This window comes from Nerophis ophidion, linkage group LG13 (genome assembly GCF_033978795.1).
Source record: "Nerophis ophidion isolate RoL-2023_Sa linkage group LG13, RoL_Noph_v1.0, whole genome shotgun sequence".
NCBI classification, from domain to species: Eukaryota; Metazoa; Chordata; class Actinopteri; order Syngnathiformes; family Syngnathidae; genus Nerophis; species Nerophis ophidion.
Window position 1 is genome coordinate 40906108 of NC_084623.1, and position 22130 is coordinate 40928237.

General features: G+C 41.1%; 2 protein-coding genes and 1 long non-coding RNA gene across 5 annotated transcripts in view; 1 reads left to right on the plus strand and 2 right to left on the minus strand.

Moving 5' to 3' along the window:
* On the minus strand, window positions 1-5244 carry LOC133564561 (uncharacterized). Its single transcript, XR_009809300.1, has 2 exons — window positions 2680-5244; window positions 1-1109 (listed from the first exon to the last, which is right to left on the minus strand). It is a non-coding gene; the product is annotated as an uncharacterized LOC133564561 (long non-coding RNA).
* LOC133564557 (membrane frizzled-related protein-like) lies at window positions 2240-19668 on the plus strand. 2 transcript variants are annotated; one of them, XM_061918936.1, is made up of 13 exons: window positions 2240-2480; window positions 3054-3162; window positions 5262-5393; window positions 5478-5621; window positions 5698-5917; window positions 9761-9891; window positions 14479-14604; window positions 16626-16702; window positions 16790-16938; window positions 17208-17338; window positions 18042-18176; window positions 18256-18383; window positions 18461-19668. In XM_061918936.1, the coding sequence occupies exons 4-13, from the start codon at window positions 5531-5533 to the stop codon at window positions 18683-18685; spliced, it is 1413 nt and encodes a 470-aa protein (XP_061774920.1). In that variant the 5' UTR covers window positions 2240-2480; window positions 3054-3162; window positions 5262-5393; window positions 5478-5530; the 3' UTR covers window positions 18686-19668. The 2 variants fall into 2 exon arrangements, with proteins under 2 accessions (XP_061774920.1, XP_061774919.1); XM_061918935.1 differs by lacking the exon at window positions 2240-2480 and adding an exon at window positions 2777-2795.
* nudt8 (nudix (nucleoside diphosphate linked moiety X)-type motif 8) overlaps window positions 19667-22130 on the minus strand; it is a 9518-nt gene continuing 7054 nt past the window's right edge. For both annotated transcript variants that reach the window (XM_061918939.1, XM_061918940.1), the window contains exons 4-5: window positions 20436-20513; window positions 19667-20216 (exon numbers count right to left, since the gene is read on the minus strand). In XM_061918939.1, the coding sequence (XP_061774923.1) occupies window positions 20022-20216; window positions 20436-20513 (273 nt within the window). In that variant the 3' untranslated portion in view covers window positions 19667-20021. The remainder of the gene's footprint in view (window positions 20217-20435; window positions 20514-22130) is intronic.

Consider the following 22130-nt stretch of genomic DNA (forward strand, 5'->3'; position numbering starts at 1 on the left):
TGTTTTGTGGGGCTTTTTTAATCTCCATTCACCATCAGCCTGATTTGAATAAATTACTTGACTTGACTTTATTTATTCATGCTTGCAGTGGAGCCATGGCCCCACTGAAAAAACAGGTGAACTTTACAATAGTTATCAAACAAACAACAATAAAAAACTAAAAGAACAAACAGTATTTTAAAAATTTTGAACATCCTCAGGGCAGCAGCATCATGGAAACTGTTAGCATTCTGGTATATAACTATGTTACTTATTTAATTAGTGTCATTATACAGCTTAATTGCAGCGTGCAGGGTAGAGTTTTTAAGTCTCTTTGTCTTTGCTCTGGGCTCGGGTTCAGCCAGCTTATGTTGGTTCCTCAATGTCCTGGCAGTGCGGCTGCCTCGTGTTGGAGGTAGCAGGTCATGCAAAAGATGTTGATCATGCATATCCCTGACCAGCTTCACTGCAGCCTCCTCTCTCCCGGTCTGGAGTGATGGTAGGGTTGTGAGATTTTTTCCAGCTCTCCTTGTAATGATTTTACAGGCACGTTTCTGGACTCGCTCTAGCTCTGCCTGTTGTTTTTTGGAGCAGCCCACTAAGAGCACTGAGCTATATTCCAGACACGGCCTGATGAGAGTGGTGTAGATGGTAACAAGGTCGTCGGCAGGTAGTCCATGTCTCGCCATGACTGTGAGGTATAGTGCAGCCGCTTGGAGGCGGTTTTTATTGCCTTCTCGATGTGCACATCTCCAGTGAGGTTTTGGTCGAGGTGGTAACCCAGGTACTTTGTTGTTTCCACGACAGGGACCTCCTGTCCCCCCAACATCAGTGCAGGAGGTTGTGGTGGATTACGGGCAAAACATATTCGGAGTTCTACTGACTTCTTCCCGTTAAGTATCATTTTTTTATTTGCTGCCCATTCGTCCAGCCTTTGTGCCTCCTGGCACATGGTTGTGTCTGACATGATGCTGGATATAGGGATCGCTCTCGATAGCCCGATGTCGTCTGCATACCCCACATCAAGGGTGTCCTCAAACACAGCATTCCGGGTAGTCATGTAAAGGAGGAAGACATATGAGGAGACAACACCCCCTTGTGGTACCCCAGATGTAACTTCAATCCAGGGGCTATGAACAAGTCAATCAAATGAATATGCGTTATGTAATAAATGTATATAAATGTGTATTTTGTATTAGATCTTGTTAGATATACCTAATATTTAGTTAATTTGGTCACTGTAAATTTCGGTATAGCCCGGTTGGTAGAGTGGCCATGCCAGCAACCTAAGGGTTGCAGGTTCGATTCCCGCTTCCGCCATCCTAGTCACTGCCGTTGTGTCCTTGGGCAAGACACTTTACCCACCTGCTCCCGGTGCCACCCACACTGGTTTAAATGTAACTTAGATATTGGGTATCACTATGTAAAAGCGCTTTGAGTCACTAGAGAAAAGCGCTATATAAATATAATTCACTTCACTGTAAATGTTCTGGTTGACCAAGTAAAATTAAGTTAAAGTTAAAGTAGCAATGATTGTCACGCACACACACAAGGTGTGACGAAATTATTCTCTGCATTTGACCCATCCCCTTTTTCACCTCATGAGAGGTGAGGAGAGCAGTGTGCAGCTGCAGTGGCTGCGCCCGGGAATCATTTTGGGTGATTTAACCCCCAATTCCAACCTTTGATGCTGAGTGCCAAGCAGGGAGGTAATGGCTCCCATCTTTATAGTCTTTGGTATGACCCGGGGGCTTCACGGTGGCAGAGGGGTTAGTGCGTCTGCCTCACAATACAAAGATCCTGCAGTCCTGGGTTCAACTCCAGGCTCGGGACCTTTCTGTGTGGTGTTTGTATGTTCTCCCCGTGAATGCGTGGGTTCCCTGCGGGTACTCCGGCGTCCTCCCACATGCACCTGGGGATAGGTTGATTGGCAACACTAAATTGGCCCTAGTGTGTGAATGTGAGTGTGAATGTTGTCTGTCTATCTGTGTTGGCCCTGCGATGAGGTGGCGACTTGTCCAGGGTGTATCCCGCCTTCCGCCCGAGTGTAGCTGAGATAGGCGCCAGCGCCCCCCGCGACCCCGAAAGGGAATAAGCGGTAGGAAATGGATGGATGGGTATGACTCGGCTGGGGTTTGAACTCACAACCTACCGATCTCAGGGCGGACACTCTAACCACTAGGCCACTGAGTAGGTGGATTAGGTAATTTCTTATGAACTGTCTGAAATGGACAGACTACCTTTGAGTTGAAGTGGAGCAGTGATTATTTTTGGCGACGCCTAGTGTCCACAATAATTTATTAATTTGAGCTCATGGCGCAGTAAGTTGAATAATGCACTTTTGTTACTGGATACTGTCTTATATGTTTCTGGTTTGGAGACTGTACATATAAGTATTATGCAACTATAATTATTTGATACTTGTGTCACGAACGTGGCGCATATTGATGCGCGTTTTGTCAACCCAAGATGCACGAAGACCAGAAGGACAGGATTAGCAGGTAAGAGCTTGATTTAGTACAAAAATGAAAACACTGGTACAAAAACTGGCAAAAGAGAACGCGTGCCGAACGCACGGGAAGCTAACCTAAAACTTAGCATGGAGTCCAAGAGTCCAAAAGTTACGTGCCGAGTGCACGGGAAGCTAAGTTAGCTACAACAGAAACAAGAGTCCAAAAATGTCTCGTGAGTGTTACTTACCTCAAACAAAGGATCCAGATCTAACTGAGGTAGAAGGCAGGCTTAAAAACAGGCAGTAATCAAAACACAGGTGCGCGTCAACCGAAAGTAGCAGGTGGAACAAATACGAAACCATGGTAACGGAACAAACAAGGAAGTGCACAAACTAAGAATCGGAAAAGTCCAAAACAAACCAAGAATACAAAAGGACTCAAAAACCGAAATCAAAATGTGATACGGGAAGCGGATCACAACAACTTGCTTATTTTGTCAAATATCATGCTTTAGACTGCAATATTTTTCAATTAAGAACCCTTATTACATATGTCTAGCTTGTGTGCTATTATTGTGAAGCTGCTAGCTCCTAGTAGCCAACCATGTTTACCTAATTTCAGAACGTGTTCTGCAACCCTGCCTATGAGCTGGAGGGGGAGAGTGAAGAGCATGAAGAGGGATTTCGAGGGACATTGTCCACCCCTGAGTTATTGAAACCACAAACAACTGGTAAGTTTGTATGTAAAAGTATGCTTTGTGCGCGAAAACTGTTTATTCGTTGCTGGTGAGGCGTATATCCTTATGTCTTCTCTCGAGATCCAATAATTGGCGTTGATATTTGGCATTTTAAAGTATATTGGTATCAGTCATTTTTTTAAAAAACAAACCAAATGTTTACAACTACATCAGCAGATACATTATATACACATACTATACCAGTTTTTAATATTTCAAAATACATAATTAGTCAAGTAGGTATTTGCAAAAGCCATTTTGCCCCGCAAATGAAGAGTTGCCTATTTTTTCGACTGCAGCAGTGAAAAACTTTCAGAACTTTCATATTTTGCCAGGAAATCCAGATTTTGTCCTTCTGTCCCAGCGTTTTATCGATTCCGTTTTGTCTGTTTCATCGAGCCTCCGTCCACAACACTGAGCGTGGGTTCGTTATTGGAGTGCGGTGAGTTTCATGCTAGTGATTCAGTCAAATAACAGGACGGAGATGGACCCGAAGACAAAAAAGATATCCCTTTCAAAAATCACAAGGTTAAGTAAATTTATTGACAAATATTAGACTTATTACATTAGTAAAGAAGAGCCGGCAGCAGCTGACACATTTTCATACTGTCTGTAACATCTAGGAAGAAATTATGTCAGTCAGCTTTAAAATTGGCTCTTGTATAAGGTGCTCAGAATTGATTTTACTCAAATGTTAAATATTTCAGGGTTCTTCAAGAGGAAACCTTCCAATGTATTAAATCCATAAACTGTTATACAATTTTGTAAAACTGAGTAGATGGCAAGTTATTTTGATGTAGCAAAATCCCGTATTTTTTAACAATTTTCCAATACATACCATCATTTGAAATGCAAATGTTGATGCTCCTCTTAAACACATGTAGTAAGTGTTTGTGAACTGTTGGCTGCTAAATTAACCACAACATTAGCGATGCATTAAACATTGTCACTACTGATGCAACGTTTAAAAAAAAAAAGTGAATTAAAAACAACTTCAAGTTTTGTCTAGCTGTTTACTGACAAATACTATTCATGACTTTAAATACTTTACTGCAAATGATTATTGGTTCCAAATATCGGTTATCGGCCTCCCCTGTTCAAAAACAAGAAAAAAAAAATGCAAAAAGTAGGGGTATTTTATTTGAACTAAGCACAATTATCTGCCTACAGAACAAGAACATTTGGCTTGTCAAGACTTTCCAAACCAAGTAAAATTAACTAACCTCAATGAACCCAAAAATACTTTAAAATAAGTATATTCTCAATAATAACAACTGTACTACTGTATGAGGACGTATTTTCTATTGTTTCATTGAAAATAAAACACCAAAGTCCTACTCAGTGGCCTAGTGGCTAGAGTGTCCGCTCTGAGATCGGTAGGTTTGGAGTTCAAACCCCGGCCAAGTCATACCAAAGACTATAAAAAATGGGACCCATTACCTCCCTGCTTGGCACTCAGCATCAAGGGTTGGAATTGGGGGTTAAATCACCATAAATGATTCCCGGGCGCGGCACCGCTGCTGCCCACTGCTCCCCTCACTTCCCAGGGGGTGATCAAGGGGATGGGTCAAATGCAGAGGACAAATTTCACCACACCTAGTGTGTGTGTGACAATCGTTGGTACTTTAACTTTATTTGGCTGTCATCTGTTTTAATATGACACACAATTGTGTCAAAGTCATGATTTTTTTTTCATGCTTGAAATAAGAAATAACTACTTTAAAAAAGTACTTTTATACTTTTGAATGTTAATGACACAGCTTTGCAACAGTTCATATTCTAGTTTCAAGTTTGTTTTACTCAATATAGGTCATCAAATCTAAGCAACAAGCTGTAATATCTTACTGAGATAATTTAGAACCAAAACCCTTAAAACAAGTAAAACACTAACATAAACTCTGCTTAGTGAGAAAATAATTATCTTATCAGACAGAAAATAAGCAAATATCACCCTTAGTTGAGATATTTAATCTTACCTAGATTTCACTTTTTGCAGTGTCCTTGGCGACTAATAATCGGTATCTGCCCTAAAAACCATATTGGTCTCTCTCTAGTCTACTCATGTACATAATAATGTGTGCGTTACCTTTCAGGACGAGGTTGGGGTATTTTCGTGGTGTGCTTTCTGCCACTGCGGCATCATCGTGGTTGGGGTAAAGGGATTTGTGCTGCTGCTTTACTGCTGGTTGCAGCTCTTGGTCTGACACTGGCTCTCATCCTCACACGTGAGTTTCCGCATCTTTTAGGGTTAGAATAAAAATGTTAAAAAACGCCTAAACGGTAGCTGCTTGATGTTTTCTTATATGAAGAGTTTAAAGGTGAAGAGGGCGAAGAGCAGCTGTTGTCCTCCAGCCCTACCAACATGCTGAATGCAGGAGGACGAGAGATGGCCACAAGTCCTGCAACCAGCATCCAACAGGACAGTACGGCTACTCCCCCCACGACTGAAACACGTAAGACATTCAAAGAAAACACCTGCTATTCGCACAAACATTGGGATGTAACATTGTTTTGCATGTTCTCCTTCAGATTGTGGCGGAGTTTTAATCGACTCAGAGGGTTTTTTCAGCTCACCAAATCACCCCGGCTCCTATCCGCCGAACACACTGTGTGTGTGGGTGATCCAAGCCACACCCCCTCTCCTGGTCCAGATCCATGTGTCCTCGCTAAACGTGGAGGGCCCATCGCCATGTCTGTTTGACTGGCTGGAGGTGCAGGAACATGGCGAGCACAGCTCTTGGGCAACCAGGTTAGTGATCATTCATAAAACATAATAACATCATTTATGCTCATATTAGCTTTGTTCCCTGCAGATATATCCTAATAAGGATGTATACATTTCCTTCATTGTTTACCTCCTTGAACTGGAGCTACAAGTGCCATCATTAAAGACCAACAATGTATATACCCTTTGGCGTTCCTCAGTCGTTTACAATGTTGTGGTTGTGTCTCAACTTGGGTGTCAGTCAGCTGTCAGTACAATGGGTTAAAATAATAAATGTGCAGTGCTGCACATTAATCACTAGGGCTGTCTTAATCCAATACTGATATCAGTCCTTCCATGCATCCATTTTCTACCGCTTGTCCCTTTCAGGGTTGTGGGGGGTCGCTGGAGTCTATCTAAGCTGCATTTTGGGCGGAAGGCAGGGTACACCCTGGACAGGTCGCAACATAATCACAGGGCAAACACAGATAGACAGACAACATTCACACTCACATTAACACACCAGGGCCAATTTAGTGTTGCCAATCAACCTATCCCCAGGTGCATGTTGTTGGCGGTGGGAGGAAGCCGGAGTACCCGTAGGGAACCCAAGTAGCACGGTTATAGAGGCGTTAGTGCGTCTGCTTTACAATACAAAGGTCCTGAGTTCAATCCCGGGCTCGGCATCTTTCTGTACGGAGTTTGCATGTTCTCCCCGTGATATCCGTCCAATATCAGGAAAAAAAACAAGTATCGGATGATACCAGCTTGCATCTAAAATCTCTGATATAAGCTTTGATACACACAGTCCTGCTTTACTTAACATCTAAACGTCCTCCAAGAAGCACACATGGTTGTAATTTCTTGTATTTTAGGGAAGTCATTTACAAAAGGTAAACATGCTAGGCTATAAGTACTAGGAGCTAGCACACAAGCTAGACAAGCGTAATAGGTGTCGTTAATTCCATCCATCTATCCATTTTCTACCACTTGTCCGGAATCCCGAGGTTTGCTGGAGCCTGTCTCAGCTGCATTGGTGTGGAAGGAAGGGTACAATCTGGACAACTGGCATTGCAGGGCGAACAGAAAGACAAGATTCACACGGTGTTGCCAATCAACCTTTCCCCAGGTGCATGTCTTTGGAGGTGGGAGGAAGCCGGGGAGAGCAGTTGAATTCCACACAGAAAGATTCCAAGCGGGGGCTTGAACCCAGGACATTTGTATTGTGAGGCACACGCACTAACCCCTTTTCACCGTGCTGCCCTAAATTACAAACCCCGTTTCCATATGAGTTGGGAAAATTATGTTAGATGTAAATATGAACGGAAAACAATGATTTGCAAATCATTTTCAACCCGTATTCCGTTGAATATGCTACAAAGACAACATATTTGATGTTCAAACTCATAAACTTTTCTTTTTTTGCAAATAATCATTAACTTTTGAATTTGATGCCAGCAACACGTGACAAAGACGTTGGGAAAGATGGCAATAAATCCTGATAAAGTTGAGGAATGCTCATCAAACACTTATTTGGAACATTCCACAGGTGTGCAGGCTAATTGGGAACAGGTGGGTGCCATGATTGGGTATAAAAACAGCTTCCCAACAAATCTGCACCCCTTAGTCCACAACTACGTGAGCAAATAGTCAAACAGTTTAAGAACAATGTTTCTCAAAGTGCAATTGCAAGAAATTTTGGGATTTCAACATCTACGGTCCATGATATCATCAAAAGGTTCAGAGAATCTGGAGAAATCACTCCACGTAAGCGGCAAGGCCGGAAACCAACATTGAATGACCGTGACTTTCGATCCCTCAGACGGCACTGTATCAAAAACCGATATCAATCTCTAAAGGATATCACCACATGGACTCAGGAAAACGTCAGAAAACCACTGTCACTAAATAAAGTTTGTCGCTACATCTGTAAGTGCAAGTTAAAGCTCTACTATGCAAAGCAAAAGCCATTTATCAACAACATCCAGAAACGCCATCTAAGATGGATTGATGCAAAGTGGAAATGTGTTCTGTGGTCTGACGAGTCCACATTTCAAATTGTTTTTGGAAACTATGGACATTTGTGTCCTCGGGAACAAAGAGGAAAAGAACCGTCCGGATTGTTATAGGCACACAGTTCAAAAGGCAGCATCTGTGATGTAATGGGGGTGAATTAGTGCCCAAGGCATGGGTAACTTACACATCTGCGAAGGCACCATTAATGCTGAAAGGTACATATAAGTTTTGGAGCAACATATATTGCTATTCAAGCAACGTTATCATGGACGCCCCTGCTTATTTCAGGAAGACAGTGCCACACCATGTGTTACAACAGCGTGGCGTCATAGTAAAAGACTCCGGGTACTACACTGGCCTGCCTGTAGTCCAGACCTGTCTCCCACAGAAAATTTTGAAGCCTAAAATACGACAAGAGACCTTTGACTGTTGAACAACTTAAGCTGTACATCAAGCAAGAATGGGAAACAATTCCACCTGAAAAGCTTAAAAAATGTGTCTCTTCAGTTCCCAAACATTTATTGAGTGTTGTTAAAAGAAAAGGTGATGTAACACAGTGGTGAACATGCCCTTTCCCAACTACTTTGGCACGTGTTGCAGCCATGAAATTCTAAGATAATTATTATTTGCAAAAAAAAAAAAGTTTATGAGTTTGAACATCAAATATCTTGTCTTTGTAGTGCATTCAATTGAATACGGGTTGAAAAGGATTTGCAAATCATTGTATTCCGTTAATATTTACATCTAACATGATTCCCCAACTCATATGGAAACGGGGTTTGTATTTTCTGCAATTAAAAATATTGCAGTCCAAACACAATTGTCAATATAAACAAGTATCAAATAAGTGTAGTTGCGTATTACCTACAGATACAAAGTCTCCAAGGCAGCTGAATTGATTAATGCGGACACTAGGTGTTGGCACAAAAACCATTACCACTCCACTTCAACTTAAAGATAGCAGAAGTCCATTCCAGACAGCCAATGACAAATAGGTTAGTCTTTTTTATACCTATCATTGTTCAGGGTTTGAGCAATTTCACATGATTAAGCCTTTTCTAGCATTCAACACTACAAAAAACTGTATAAATGATTTGTGCCGATATCAAACTGTATCAAAGTCAGCAACGACCGATTCTCAGTGCTGTAAAACTATATAAATGATTTGTGCTCATATCAAATTGTATCAATATCAGTAATGACCAATACTCAGTACTCTAATAACAGTATCATATAGGGAGTAGGACAATTGTCCAGGCATCTTGGGTACGTCGCAGGAGAGGAGGACGTTGCAATCCACAATTAAAACGTAAAGAAGAGGAACCGAGTAAATATTGCCATCGTCATTCCACGGTATGTAGGCTTTAATAAAACCACACTACCAAAATGCACCCACTCAGAAATTAGGTACACAAATACAAAACTTCAGTCAGTACACTTCAATATGTGAATTGCAAACCTAGTTCTTGAGAGATTTGTAACTTTTCATACCAAATCTATTACTGTCCTAGCCTTCTCACCGAAAATAACGATGGCATTATTTAAAATGTTTCTCTCCTTTTTAATTGTGAATTCCAACCACCTGAGTTAAGTCCCTCCCCTTCTGCTAGGTAGCCAAGATGGCAGCTGTTGAAGGTGTTGAGCGCTGGGTATTAACAGCGTTTTGCATTTTACGGTACTTCCCCGTGTGAATGCAGTCATGCACACAAAATGCGATATACAACAATTTACACATTTTACAGCGACTGGTCACATTGCAGCTACTTGCACAATCGAATGAGTCACATTTGCTTATAAACCCTTTCAAGCATTCACAATGTAGTTTTCATTGTGTATTCCACATATCAGACTGTGTGTGTGTCTCTGCTGCAGGTTCTGTGGTGTTGTAGCTCCAGCAACCATCAACACAAACACCAGCACAGTGTGGGTGACCTTCCGCTCTGATGGAAGCATTACAGGCAGCGGCTTCACAGTGCAGTACAGGACTTTACTGCCTGGACACAGTCAGTGGTTTGTGTGCATGAATGACAAACTGAAGCAAAGTACCCTACTTGTTAATTGGATTTTTCTTTAATTCCTTTTCTGGCTTTATAATAGTAGTGGAGAATGGGGTTATTTGTGACACTTTTTTTTTTTTTTACTCGAGTGTCACTTCTTATCATAAAAATATCATTCTTGCCAATTGTAAAACAGGATAATATAGGTTTGGTGTAATTGTGCTCATTAATCACCAAATGGCGCCAGAAAACAATGAACATAATTATCTGAGCTTTGACGAGCGTAAATGAGTTAAACTGTCAATAAACCGCTAAAATGCGATTAAAATTATTTTGGGTAATTATATATATCATGGAAAATATATGTAACGTAACCAATCTACTTCCTTTCTCATTCTAGCTCAGTAGGCACTGTAAAAAAAAATATTAATTTGTCTACTGTATCAAAATCAATCTTTTCATGAATTATTAAAATTTTCAGGGCTGTAATTCCCCAAACTCAAATATTCTACCATGCAAATTATTTTCTAGAAATATCGCATATTTCCACTATAAAAACAAAAAGGCCATAAAAATAATAAAAAAACATATCAAAAGATAAATCTTAAGTTGGTAGAAGATTTTGAGAGTTTTAAATGACCATCATAACACAATAAAATTCACATTAGAACCAGCAGGTAGTTAGAGTATGAATGGCTGTACATAGTTTATTATTTGTGCACTATTGACTAATGATGCACTGAAAATTTGGCCCAAAAAAGACATACTTAAATCACCAGAACAGTGCTCCCGAAACCTGTGTTGTGATGACTAATCTACCGTATATGCTCAGGCTTGTCTGGATCAGAGGCCTGTCCGCGCTATTGACGTACTTTAATATATTTTAGATATACTCGCGGACAGCGATCTTCACAATTTAAGATGGGACTGGCAGCTTTTATTGAGAGAAAGCTCCCAGTAACGCTCGCTTTTCGTCACGGACATGGCACCACAGAATCTAAACAGTCTTAAAAACACCAGTACAGTAGCCAATAACACCAGAAATAGATGCTAGTTTTGTTGCCAGTCCTTTTTATAAAAGAAAGAGTGACTAAAAGGATTAGAGAAATCTACAAAAACAAAACAAAAATTCTCAAGAAAGTACATTGTAGAATAAGCAACAACAATTTAAAAATAGAATAAAATGATATGTAAGAAAAACATCTACGGTATATTAACAACAAATTTGTTTCATATGTATATTAACAAGTTTTGCCTTTTTAAAGAATATATGCATCATAGCAAATCATGCGAACACATCATATCGACCACACCCCCACAGCTATTTTGGCAATTTAGGGGAAACCCTGACATTAACATAATAAACATGTCTTACATTACACTCATGCTTTGTCAGCGATGTTTTGTAATGTTATTCTGTGATATTTCCACCTAAAGAAATGCTAGTACATCAGTTTAGGAATATGGGGAGGTTTGAGGGGCGGGCGTAGGTGTTGCTAGGGGGTTTTGTTGGCTGAAATATTGGGTAAGTTCTTTCATAACATGTTCTGGTCTAGTCCTCACTTGGAGAATGATTAGCAGGCTCTATTTCATTAATTAATAGAGAATGTTAAAACACTGTCATGCAGCAACATGAAGACCATTAACATGTAATGTACAGAATTTTAGAAGCATTTATTCAGGTAGAAATATCACAGATTACAGCTGGGATAGCCCCCCTGACCCTGAAAATTATCTGTCTGGGGTACAGTTATTAATGGTGAAAAATTATACCTGCAGTATCTACGATTAATCACGATTAATTTTGAGTTAACTATATCCAAAACGCAATTAATCCCATTAAATATTTTGATCGTTTAACAGCCTTTGTTTTAACTATTTAGACGAAAAAATATAATTTTCGTCCTGACTTATGACACTTTAATATGAGCAGATGGTAGTGATGGTAATTGTGATTCTTTTTACGGACTATTAGTCACTCACCGAAGTGAATCGATTCACTAATCACAAAGCGCATGCGCAAAAGCTTGAAAACTTAAATAATGTGATGCACTACATTGTAATTGTATTTTTTGCATGTTTGAAATAAACTGAAACGGAACTGAACTGTACGGTGTTTTAAAGTCAGTTTTAAAGGACATGTATGTAAAATCAATATATCAATGTTTTGTGCCTGCTGGGTGAGTGGGTGTCACTGAATCATTGTTCAGCGACAAACGATGATTCAGTGGGACACATCGCTGATTTCGTAGTTTGTTCATTAAATATATGTGGTTCGGTGAGTCGTCGTCGTCAAGAACCCGTCGCAGCAAACACCGAACTGTGACACAGCCAGTGATTCAGCTCGGGGAGGAAGTGAAAAGAGAGTTGATTTGAGGCAAGAAACATATTTGTTGCAGTTTCTAAATACATTTATAAAAAGCAGTTACACTAATAGGGGAATAATTAATTACATATTACATGGTTTGAGTCCTCTTTGAGCTGCCACCTCATTGTGTTACAGGAGTTTGTGTGTCCCAATGATCCTAGGAGCTATGTTGTCTGGGGGTTTTATGGCCCCTGGTAGGGTCTCGCAAGACAAACTGGTCCTAGGTGAGGGATCAGACAAAGAGCAGCACGAAGACCTCAATGAAAAATACAATCGAAGGACCCAGATTTCCCTCGCCCCTACGATGGCCAGCCCCTAATGGCCAGGGCTGTCCCCATGGGTACCGGCCGGGCACAGCCCGAAGAGGCAACGTGGGTCCCCCCTCCAATGGGCTCACCACCCATAGAGGTCGGGTGCATTGTGAGCTGGGCGGAAGCCGAAGGCCGGGCACTTGGCGGTCCGATCCTCGGCTACATAAGCTAGCTCTTGGGAAGAGGAACGTCACCTCACTGAGGTGAAGGAGCCTGAGCGAGTGCGCGGACTCACCTCGACGCACAACAAGGGCTCTGGAACCAGTTCTCTCGAGAGGGGCTGGACTCTCTTCCACTCTGGCGTTGCCAGCAGTGAGAAGCGACGGGCTGGGGTGGCAATTATTGTTGCCCCCCCGGCTCAAAGCCTGCACGTTGGAGTTCAACCCAGTGGACGAGAGGGTAGCTTACCTCCGCCTTGGGGTGGGGGGACGGGTCCTGACTGTTGTTTGTGCTTACGCACCAAGCGGCAGCTCAGAGTGCCCGTCCTATTTGGATTCACTCGAGGGAGTACTGGAGAGTGCTCCCCCGGGTGATTCCCTCGTTCTACTGGGGGACTTCAATGCTCATATTGGCAATGACAGTGAAGACTTTTGTGCTTGTCACAGTTTGTCAATAACAAACACCATGTTCAAACAAAAGGGTGTCCATATATGCACTTGGCACCAGGACACCCTAGGCAGCAGTTCCATGATCGACTTGGTAGTTGTGTTATCAGTTTTACGGTTTCATGTTTTGGACACTCGGGGGAAGAGAGGGGCAGAGCTTTCTACCGATCACCACTTGGTGGTGAGTTGGCTGCGATGGTGGGGCAGGATGCCGGACAGACCTGGCAAGCCCAAACGCATCCTGAGGGTCTGCTGGGAACGCCTAGCAGTCTCCTGTCGGAGAGAGTTTCAATTCCCACCTCAGGAAGAACTTTGAACATGTCACGAGGGAGGCGCTGGACGATGTTCCGTGATCGCAAGGTGGTTGGTGCCTGTCGTGGCGGTAATCCTAAAACCCGCTGGTGGACTACAGCGGTGAGGGAGGCCGTCAAGCTGAAGAAAGAGTCCTATCGGGTTCTTTTGGCTCAGAGGACTCCGGAGGCAGCAGACAGGTGCCGACAGGCCAAGCGGTGTGCGGCTTCAGCGGTCGCGGAGGCAAAAACTCAGACATGGGAGGAGTTCGGGGAAGCCATGGAAAACAACTTCCAGACGGCTTCAAAGCAATTCTGGACCACCATCCCCCACTTCAGGAAGGGAAGTTTTGTCATCCGGGAGGAGCTCAAAGTAAAGCCGCTGCTCTTCCACATCGAGAGGAGCCAGATTAGGTTGTTCGGGCATCTGGTCAGGATGCCACCCGAACACTTCCCTAGGCACGTCCGACTGGTAGGAGGCCATAGGGAAAACCCAGGACACGTTGGGAAGACTATCTCTCCTGGCTGGCCTGGGAACACCTCGGGATCCCCCCGGGATGAGCTGCACAAAGTGGCTGGGGAGATGGAAGTTTGGGCTTCCCTGCTTAGGTTGCTGCCCCCGCTACCTGTCCTCTGATAAGCGGAAGAAGATGGATCGATAGATGGATGGTTTATTCTCGTAATTCGAGGCTTAACAATCAACAATCAATTTGACACACAATTTGGGGTCGTTTGTCACAATATCATTTCACACTCTAAGGGTAACAATTGTTTTTATATACCGTAAACATATTGTGTAAAATAATTGATGACAAACATCGATAAGATGAATATTTACATTTTTTGCGCTAAACACAAAGCATCCTTTTACCCGATTGCGTAAATTTTCATTCCACAATTCTAGAGTCTGCGCCCTCTGGCGCCATTATATAACGAATGGGACATCTAACCCTGCTTTCCCCTACGTATATGTCTTTTAATGTACACTTGTGCCAAATACCTTTTTATGTGTTTCTCAGAAAGTTGCTCCAGAGAAGAGTTCATGTGTGACAGTGGCCGCTGTCTGCTGCCTGTGTCGGTGTGTGACGGCCATCCAAACTGCCAGGACCAACAGGATGAGGCCAACTGCAGCCAAAAACACAGAGGTAAGAGGTCAAAATATAACACACTTAAATGAGAATGTGAGAACTCACACTGTGGTGCATGGTCCTCTATCCAAGCTGGACGGTCCTATTTCAGACCGACATTAAAGGATTTTATTAAATTTATTTTTTTCTAAAAGGGACCTCATTCAAGAACTTGCTCTGAAGCAATGTTTACACACTTTTTGAATGTTAACTCAATTGAGTCTGTCCTGTGTTGCCGACTTAGACATCTTGTTTTTTGTGTGTTTGTGCATGTAAAACAAATTGACTCAAACCATAATTGAATTAGGTTCATATTTTTGGATTAGTACAAATACAGTACATTAAAAACAAATAATTCTATATGCCGTATACGCAATATTTTTTAGTGCAAAGGAGCAAAAAAAAAAAAAACCTTTTGGCTTTTCACATCCCCTGGCTGGACAACCATTTAATGTTTACATTGATATATTTTCCGCCCACCAGGGATTGACAGAACATTTGCCTACATTGGTGACATAAGAAAAAAGGGCTTGGAAAAAGTTTGCCATAAAATGTTACATAAAGCTCCCTGTCATTTAATAACTACATTAGTATTTTTAAATAATCTGGGGTTCTCACTTTATAAAACAGGACAAAGTGTGTACTTTTTAGGCTCAATAATGGATGCATGCTTTTGTTATTTTCTAAATATGGGACAATTCTGTTTTGCAAAGTACAGATGGCAACCCTGGTATATGCTGACCATGTCACAGAGGAGTTTTGTTTAAAAAAAATAAATAAAAAAAGGCTCCACTATGCACCTTGAGATACCCAGGAACTCTGTCCACTATCCGTCAGTCAGCTACAGATACGGAACATTTTTGCTTTTTATTTTCCTATTCTTTGATTTGACTCGTCGGTTGATCGATTCATTTTAGTTTTACACAAAAACAGATTCATCTCAACCTTTCAATTTCAAAATTTTACTCTCTGACTCGTTACTTTGTATGGGCAACAGGGCATTTAACCTACACTAATGTAGAGCAGCTGGTAATATGTAGTTTTAAACACAATATTGTGGAATATTGTCAAAAATCTTATGAATAACCTCTATAGTATAAGTGTTTTTATAAGTATACGTCCATCCATTTTCTATGGATTATATATATATATATATATATATATATATATATCCATCCATTCTTTTTCTACCGCTTATTCCCTTTGGGGTCGCGGGGGGGCGCTGGTGCCTATCTCAGCTACAATCGGGCGGAAGGCGGGGTACACCCTGGACAAGTCACCACTTTATCGCAGGGACAACAGAGATAGACAGACAAAATTCACACTCACATTCACACACTAGGGCCTATTTAGTGTTGCCAATCAACCTATCCCCAGGTGCATGTCTTTGGAAGTGGGAGGAAGCCGGAGTACCCGGAGGGAACCCACACGCATTCACGGGGAGGACATGCAAACTCCACACAGAAAGATCCCGAGCCCGGGATTGAACCCTGACTACTCAGGAACTTCGTATTGTGAGGCAGACGCACTAACCCCTCTGTCACCGTGAATACACACATATATATATATATACATATATATATATATACATATAAATATATATATGTACGTGTATATATATATAAATATATATATATATATATATATATATATATATATATATACAGTATATATATACACACACACACATTTCTATTGATATATACATACGTGTGAACATAGATATATAAATGTATACGGTATATATATATATATATATATATATATATATATATATGTTTTATAGTCAATGTTTTTTTTCCCAAATTAGCTATCATTAGCTGACAAAGTAAATGCGTGTGTCACGTGAGGCGTACTGTAGCTACATGCTCTACATACAGGAGAGGGCAGGATATAATACTTATAGAAACTTAGAGCCCTCTAAAGGTTGCAAATATCACATTTAAGACTTAAGCACAGTACTTTAGTCTTCTACTAACCCAACCATAAACATGACCTGCTTGCCGGAAGTCATCATAATAATTTATTTTGACGCACAGATTGCGGCGGGCAGAAGACCGGGCCGTATGGCTTTCTGGCCAGTCCTAATCACCCGAGGCCTTATCCTCACCAGCAGGTACATTCTCACCTATTCCTGGCCGGGCTGTCACATGCTATACCCACCAGTGCAGATATATTCCGTATTTCTTTTGTGTTTCATTAGTTTTGTGTATGGCACATATCTGTTGAGGAGGGCCACGTCATCATGCTCAGCTTCAAAAACTTCAGCCTGGAGATTCAGGATGTGTGCGAGTTTGACTATGTGGAGGTTTATGACAGCAGCAACACGGGAGCTGAGAAAGTCCTGGGAAGGTAAAACATACTATGGTCTTAATATGGACAATTTGAGACTTCTGTACTCCATGCAGTTTTCACATTTCTAGACAAGGAGTCTGGCCCATTCAAACTGATAAGAGTATATAATAGTTTTGTTCACATAGTATACTGCTGTTTTTGTATTTCACTGACCTGCCTTTAGCCTTTATGATTTCTCTATGTGACTGTAAAAGTGTCCCACTTTGCGTCAGTCACATAAATTACAGGTTGACAGGAAGTGTCCGTGTTTTCTGCCTTTGTCCTAGGTTTTGTGGCACCACCCTCCCCCCAGACCTGACCTCATCCGGTCACCACATGACTGTGTTGTTCGTGGCAGATGAGGGAGTGGCCGACAGTGGTTTCAATGCAACATATCAGTCGGTCTCCGTACTGGAAAGTAAGTTGTTTTTCTGGAGTATTGAGACACTCTTCTTGCAATTTTTCATTGTATTATTGGTTAAGCAGCATGGATGTAATTTGGAGGGGAGAGAGAGGGAACATTCTGCACTGTTTCAAAATAAGTTAGTGTCCTGCATTTCTAAACGTCAAAAATAATGTTACACTATTGAATGGAGACAAGTCAAACACTTGTACTGATCGGAAAACAGCCGCTGAGGCTGCAAGCTGAAGATGCATCTAATCCCTTCAAAACACGCCCCAGTGAACAAGTTAGTGTGTCCCCCACCTCTAAAATTCAAATTTTGTCCCTGTGAGGCAGCAGGCCCTTTGACCTCCGATAAATATTTTCCAAACATACCTATACTATTTATAATATATATACAATGTTACAAATCTATCTTACGTCTACCAACCGGCATAGCTCGGTTGGTAGAGTGGCCGTGCCAGCAACTTGAGGGTTGCAGGTTCGATTCCCACTTCCACCATCCTAGTCACTGCCGTTGTGTCCTTGGGCAAGGCACTTTACCCACCTGCTCCCAGTGCCACCCACACTGGTTTAAATGTAACTTAGATATTGGGTTTCACTATGTAAAGCGCTTTGAGTCACTAGAGAAAAGCGCTATATAAATATAATTCACTTCACATCACTGGATTTTTTTTTTTTTTACCTTGATGAATTCCTGTTGTGCTGTTTCTTTAAGAGACATGTGGTCCAAGTCAGTTTGGGTGCAGCACAGGTGAGTGTCTTCATCCGCAGTGGTTGTGTGACGGCTGGAACGATTGTTCAGACGGAGCAGATGAACAAGATTGTGGCAACTCCACCTACCCTTCCTTCAGTAAGTGATTCTTACATATCAAAACAACATTAGGACATGTTGCACTCAATAACTTGGGTAATTTTTTTCATTCCACCAGCTTCAGCATGTGAATCCATAGAGGTGGAGATGTGTCAGGGTCTCAGCTACAACCTCACTTCCTTCCCCAACATCTGGCTCTCCATCGCCGATCAGACAGAGGCTGCCACACTTCTGCGACAGTACAGGGTAGCAGTGGCTTCTTTTAAAACAAGAGATAGAGGTTGAACTGAATAGCACCCAATATGTTCCCCTCTCTGTTTAAGGTTCTGATGGAACTAGCCTGCTTCGAGCCCTTGCGCAGACTCGTTTGTGGGATGTTCCTGCCACAGTGCAGCCCTCAGGGAGGCATTCTCCAGCCCTGCCGCTCAGTCTGTTCCTCAGCTGAGCAACAGTGCAGCCAAGCTCTGGACCTTTTCTCCTTCAGCTGGCCCTTTAACTGCCACCTCCTGCCTGACTCACATGACCCCGTGGAGTGCTCGCAGCCTTAATTGTCACTTAAAAAATGATCAGTGTTGCAAAAAAAAAAAAAACAGACTTCGAGACACCAAAAAAGCATTCAGAGCTGTTGTATTGTACTTCATACTGACTTGAAACTACGAGTTTGCAGCACCTTGCACAACAGCACCACCAACATATACAATCATGGGCACTGCTAAAGCAGCTGGTTGACTGTAATTGGTTTAAATATCCAACAAACATAACAGAAAAACATAGCACCAAAACAAATGCCTCACTCAAGACTAGAATGATATGCCTTCTCAGCAAGGGTTCATAGTCCATTACAATTATTATGACTGTGATTCTCAGTTATCCATGTTGTGATAATCTGTAATGGGTGAATCGAGGGAATTGGACTACTCTTGTTTGTTAAAGACGTTTCCGTATTTGTCCAAAAAGCTTCTTCAGTTCTAAAATGTTTAGGCCAGCTGTCTCTCTTTTTACAGCATGTTTCTGGTGTTTATGTCCCAATAGTGTTTGTTATGATTACCTGACATGACTGGTGAATGACTGTCCTGCATACTAAATCCTGGTGGCAAAACAACTTCTTGTGGATGGAGACAATCTTTGGGGAAGAGAGGACATTGTTGTAAGCATTGGTGTAAACTTCCTCCTCTATTTGGTGGTGTTTTGTAGTTTGCGCTCCTATGCTGTGCCATGCGTTTCTTTAAGGTTTGTTTGGTCTCCTACAGTGGTGGGCCGCTTGTTTGAGAGAGGTGTGGGAGGAAAAGCCACTTCTACCCGGGATATGCCCAGAGGGACATAAATAATGAAACTCCACACCTAAAGTTTTTGGGCAAAAAGTCTTCAAAAAAGAAGAGTCCATTTGCTTTGATTCAACCTTTGCAAATCATCGCAATGATTTATGTTCACAGATAAATTTGCAAAGACGTCTAGCACATCAACTGGGCATACTAGCCACACAATTTGTCTTGTTAGAAATACATGACCAATAAAAACTACTTTCAACAAACTTTTTAGTTTCTTTAATGCATTTTTTTTTCAACACACCACATTGTGATGTGTGTATGTATACTATAAAGGTGTTCACATATATAGCTTATATTGCTTTGCATCATAAATAACTAGTTTTTTTAGTCTGTGCAAATATTTTTTTAACTTAATAAAAAAATGTTTGATACATATTAAAGCTGCTCATTTCACATAACAGGATTTTTAGGGAAGGTTTTCCCTATGTGAATATTTATGTTATAATACAGTAATCATGTAAAGGTCAAACTATCCATGAGAGTAGTATTCAGATGAATGTGCCACACTAAACTTGATTGCACATTTTCAAATACGAAAATCTTCAACCTTCAACCTTCACTGCAGGTGTGGCGGGACAAGAAACTTCAGCGTCTGGTCTAAGGCAACAGCAGTCAGTCCCCACACTCGATGCTTCCCGTTACGAAACACCGGCAACGTGTAGCCGTACTTGTCCCCTGTGCGGAAGTGTGTGTAGCCACGGTTTCGAGGGTCGCACAAATGGGGCACGGACAATGTGAAAATCTCTTCCACCTAAAATGAGACGGAAAAAGGAAAATATGAATTTGGGTGCGCATTAATTGATGTGGTTAAACACAAACTGGAGAAATTAAATATCTTATATAATTACAGTTAATAATGAAATGTTTAAATTGAGTCATAAGTAAAAATGAACAAGAGATACCACAAATATGTTGGACACCTCCCAATAAACACTTAATGTCACAAGTAAACAACTAAATAAGACTATACCTCTCCTGGGTTTGGATTGAAGGATAACTCCTCAAAAGGACCAACATTAGCCAGCACAGGAGCAACCATCATCCCTGACTGAGGAAAGTTAAGAAAAACAGTATAAGTAGGGCTTTTTATTGGAACTTATCTTTTTTATTCATACTATTTTCATTATTTTCAATCAGCTCCCATTTCAGTTTTTGTAGATGTTTGTCCAAATAAAGTTGAACCAGCAACATGCGTTTAAGGTAGGCAGGTGAGGCTGAAACTCACCTGTCATGATGGAAAAAGAAAAACTAGGGCTGTAAAAAATAACAAGTTAGCTCATGTGATTAATCTCAAAAAAATATTGCATAAATGTATACATGCAGTGCAAAGATGAGTAAGGAGACTGCAACTGGGGTGCTGTCTGACAAATTTCATTCTAAAATACACTCTGACTTTAGATAAACTTTTACCGAGTTTTCGGCAAATACATTATGTACATTTAAGTAAAACATTTAAAAAATGTTCCTGGATGATTTAGGTCAAATTAATTAAAATTATGCAAACATGTAATAATCTGTGATTAATCATGAATAAACCAAATTGAAAAATCTATTGTTTTACACATGAACCTAATATTATGCTTTTTTGCAGACATTTTTACTCCATGAATTTGTAGTTTGTAAAATAAAGAATCTACAGCTTGAATAATGTTTTTAATGTAAGGGTGACTTATTGATAATCAGACCGTAAATACAGCTGTCTATTCTGGAGAGGGAGTCTGAAAAATGGCTACGAAGACACTTAGTGGCTCCAGGACCAAGGGGACCTGAGCACTTTATTAGAGGACCTCTTTAGTACTCTGACACGCCACACTGAGAAATGAGTGCGATCATGAGCTAGCAGATGAACGTCACTCTGTGACTAATCAGCAAGGAACCGGCATTTTTTTTAATGATCTGCTGAATGAATGAATGTTGCCAATATGGAGTATTATATATCAGACCAAACAGAAGCGATTATACAGTACGATTGGATGTACATTGCATGTAAAATCCTAACAGACAATGATTCGTATTCAACAAATAGTTTTCAATGGACACTGAAAAGGTGTGTTATTGTTTGTGCTATGGCACCACCTTTTGGAGGAAATCACCCACTGCAGGTTCTGCGGGGTGAACATCTACAATATTTCCTTCTGTTTAGTGTTTTTAACTGAAAGTACAAATGCCGTTCCGTACGGATTCTTCATTCATTCCTGCACGCAAGGTTAATAACATTTTTTACTTATAAATTGTACCATGAGTGGTGTCTGTAGGAGTGTTTTCAGGCATACTTGTACATGCAATCGTAATGTGATCAAGCAACCGTCCTTAGCATCGGCTAATATGATAAAACATTTACAAGTGTGTGTGCTAGTATTATCAACTTACAATTGCATTATTTTTCAATTGTTTAAGTTTTGTAAGTACACCAAAACGTCACTGTGTAGTTGTTGAGATTGTTTAGCTTGTTGAAGAGCTAGCTCCCACAGCCAGTGGGTTCACGATGATGACTTCCGTTTTGTTTGATCAGCCGCTTACTGTCAGACACCGTTTGGAAACAATTAAGGTATGAAAATAAATAGTCTGGTGCGGCTTATATTGTGGGGGATTCTTCTGAAGTTTAGTGGGTGCGGCTTGTACACCGGTGCGCTCTATAGTCCGGAAAATATAGTATGTTTTTTAA